Source organism: Carya illinoinensis, chromosome 3 (genome assembly GCF_018687715.1).
Source record: "Carya illinoinensis cultivar Pawnee chromosome 3, C.illinoinensisPawnee_v1, whole genome shotgun sequence".
Lineage (NCBI taxonomy): Eukaryota > Viridiplantae > Streptophyta > Magnoliopsida > Fagales > Juglandaceae > Carya > Carya illinoinensis.
The window spans coordinates 25375605-25378771 of NC_056754.1; the positions used below are offsets into that span (position 1 = coordinate 25375605).

General features: G+C 37.8%; 1 protein-coding gene across 1 annotated transcript; it reads right to left on the bottom strand.

The window, feature by feature from the left end:
• Positions 1–1919: 1919 nt before the first annotated feature.
• Positions 1920–2266, bottom strand: LOC122304659. The gene has a single exon (XM_043116918.1). The coding sequence runs from the start codon at positions 2049–2051 to the stop codon at positions 1920–1922; it is 132 nt and encodes a 43-aa protein (XP_042972852.1). The 5' UTR covers positions 2052–2266.
• Positions 2267–3167: the final 901 nt, after the last annotated feature.

Sequence of the window (3167 nt, forward strand, 5' to 3'; positions counted from 1 at the left end):
GGTAGTATTTTCACTTTCAGCTTATGCCCTTTTCATGTTTACCATGTAGTGAAATAGAAAAGGGCAACGTGACAGTTTCTCGCTTTAGACATGACACAGTAGGGAAAATCTTGGATGAAGTGCAAAAAAGCCAGAGGCCATTGTTGGACTCTCAGACAAAACGCAAGGGAACCAGATAAAAACTGGTGAAAACGCTGCGCTGGGAGGAAAGGATTATTGCAGATGGTGAGTAATTTATGGAGAGGTTTCTTTTTTGGGACGACACACAAGGCAGCTTTCGTCTGGTGAGTTTCAAACACGAGGAGCAATCGGAACTTGGGAAAATAAAAACAAAAAATGGACGTCAAACTTAAAAAAGATAGGGAGCACACTAACGAAGGGAATGGAGGATTTATTGTTTCATAAAAGGGGGCTTCTTTCTGGTTTTTGGACTCAGAACGAAAAGGGGGAGAGTTGTATTTTTTTTTTTTTTTTACTCTCCTGCTCTAAAACCCATAAAAGGGGGGAGCTTTTGATTGGCAGGAGAGTTTATTTTATTTTTCTTCTTTCTCGTTCATGTCACAGAGAAGTTTTTCTTAGGGAATAAGAGTTGAAACGTGAAAGGGAGTGAGGGACTTACGGGGAGCAAGAGAGAGATGGACTTCAAGAAAAAAAAAGAAAAGGTAGAAATTATTTGGACAATGATGGACTAGTTCTGACAAGGGAACTTAGAGGAAAAAAAAACCAAAAAGAAAAAGAAAACTGCAGAGCTTGAGCTTTCTGTGGACTTCAACTAAACAGAAAGGAGTGAGAAAGGGGAGCTTTTCTGGACTAAGAGGTCTAGTTTTAGTGAGAGAGAGAGAGAGAGAGAGAGAGAGAGAGAGAGGCTGAAGAACAAAAAAAAAAAGGAAAACAGAGCAGGAGCCAAAAACGAAGTGGGGGCTGGAGTTTTCGGCTACCAAACTGCTGGAAACCGAATGAAAGGGACTCACGTTGGAGTGGACAGTTTTCATAGTTTTTATTTGCCTAGGCTTGGAAGAAACGCTACAGTGATTTTTCGAATAGGAGAGAGCTTTTTATTTCAACTGGTGGGAGGACTTTTAACTTGGGACTCAGTGTGCAAGTTGGAGAGACGTAGACACAGCAAGACGTGAAGGGAATTTTTGGCTTTATCTTTTCTCCACTTTTGCTCTCTCGTGGTTTTTTTTTTTTTTTTTTTTTTTTGTGTTGAGTTTTATGTTTTATTTTAGTTTTATCATGGAGAATATTTATTTGATTTTCATGGCTCTTATAATGAACATGATTGGCTAAATTTTTGTAGTAAGGTTAGAGATGAAGTCTAATGATTTAAACATTATTTTCGGATCAACATTAGAATTTATATTGTAAGTTTGATCGATTGAATGATTTTATTATTGAATATTTTGATTACTTATATATATATATATATATATATATATCTTGATTCATTATGATTTTCAAATACAATGAATGCTTGAAACAATCCCTGTAATATTTAAATGAGTTTGTGAATATTTTAACTATCAATCGTTCATGCTTAATCATTAGTTACTATTTTTCTTGACCTTAAATGTTAAATCCTTCAATTAAATGAAATCGTTATTTTAGTTTAATTGAAGTAAATTGATCGGAAATAACATTCTAAATTATTAGACGAATCTTCGAAACCGTAGTCGTTCTCCATATCAATTTATTTTATCATTTTAGTTTTATTATGTTACTTTAAAAATCTTCAATTCGATAATTTTCTCTTCTATTAGATTGCACGTTCCTTTTAGTAATTTCTTTTCATTGTTTGAGTTTATTTTTCTTATCATATACGCTAATTCCTGTGGATTCGACTCTGTTAGGTACTACAACACTTATATACTTGCAGGTAAAACTATTCTAAATTTTTGGTTCACTAATTGAGTCAAATTTTAGGCGCAACAATTACTATTCAGTGTTTGTCTTTCTACAGCAACCATATATAGGCCCACTGCACTTCCGATTGCACAGAGCCACAGAATCCTCATAGACCACTTATCGCTAATAACTCCCCTGGTTCCCATATGTGGTTTCCACTTATCACTTTCTCTCCCGTATTTGTGTTTTGATTTCACTCTGAATTTTTTTTTTTTTTGCTCAAAAACAATGATGATATGGTATAAGCAAGAGAGAGAGGAGGAGGAAGAAGACGAACCTCTTCCTCACCCCCGCCACAACGATGATGACAAAGAGTTTGAATCCACGGGCTACATCGATGACCCCCAACGCGCAACCCTTCTCCCCCCTTCCAATGAGAGCGAGGTCCTCTCCGAATTTGGGGAAAGCATCTGCAACTTCCCTCCCGTCATCAAGCATGCTGTCAACTGGCCCCACTCCTCTATCCTAGCCATAGTGGCCTCTGAGCAGGCCAATCAAAGGACCAGCTCCTGACTCCTCTACCATAGTGACTCCTCATCCCGAATTTGAGGGAGGGAGGTCAGCTTCGAGGGAGGAAGGTATACTAGGTCATCTTTGAGGGAGGTGAGAACTCGAGGGCTAAAAATAGAGAGGGAGGGAAATGGAAGGAGGGAGAGTTCAAGGGGTCATCTGTGAGAACTCGAGAGCGAAACATAGTGCCAAAGTTGATTGGATAGAGGGAGAGTTTGAAGGAAAATGAAGGAGATACTAAACAGTGCATTTTTTATTTTTGCCAAATTAGTCGGCGTTTGTCCCGCACTTACACAACTGACTGTCTATAGCTTTTTTTCTCCTTGGTAATGATCGTATCAGAAAAAGGGGTGAACAAAGAAGGCTTTAGGTCCACAATGTCTCAAGTGTGGAAACCTGAAGGCTGGATCACTTTCAAAGAGATAGGGGAGGATAGATTCCTAATGGAATTTCAAAAGGTAGATGACAAAAATAAATCATACTTAGAAGGCCCTGGTCGTTTGACAAGTCTCTAGTAGCGATCCAAGATTTTGAAGGAAATACTACACCAAATAATTTTTTTTTTCTCAAGAACATTTTTGAGTTCAGTTCCATAATATGCCTTTAGCAAGTATGTCCAAGTAAGTTGATGAACAAGTTGGATCTGTTGTTGGTCAGGTTCTTAAAGTAGATGTTGACAAAGAAGGCTTGGGATAGGGAAAATTTCTTAGAGTCATAATTGTTATTGATATTACCAAACCCACTACTCGAGG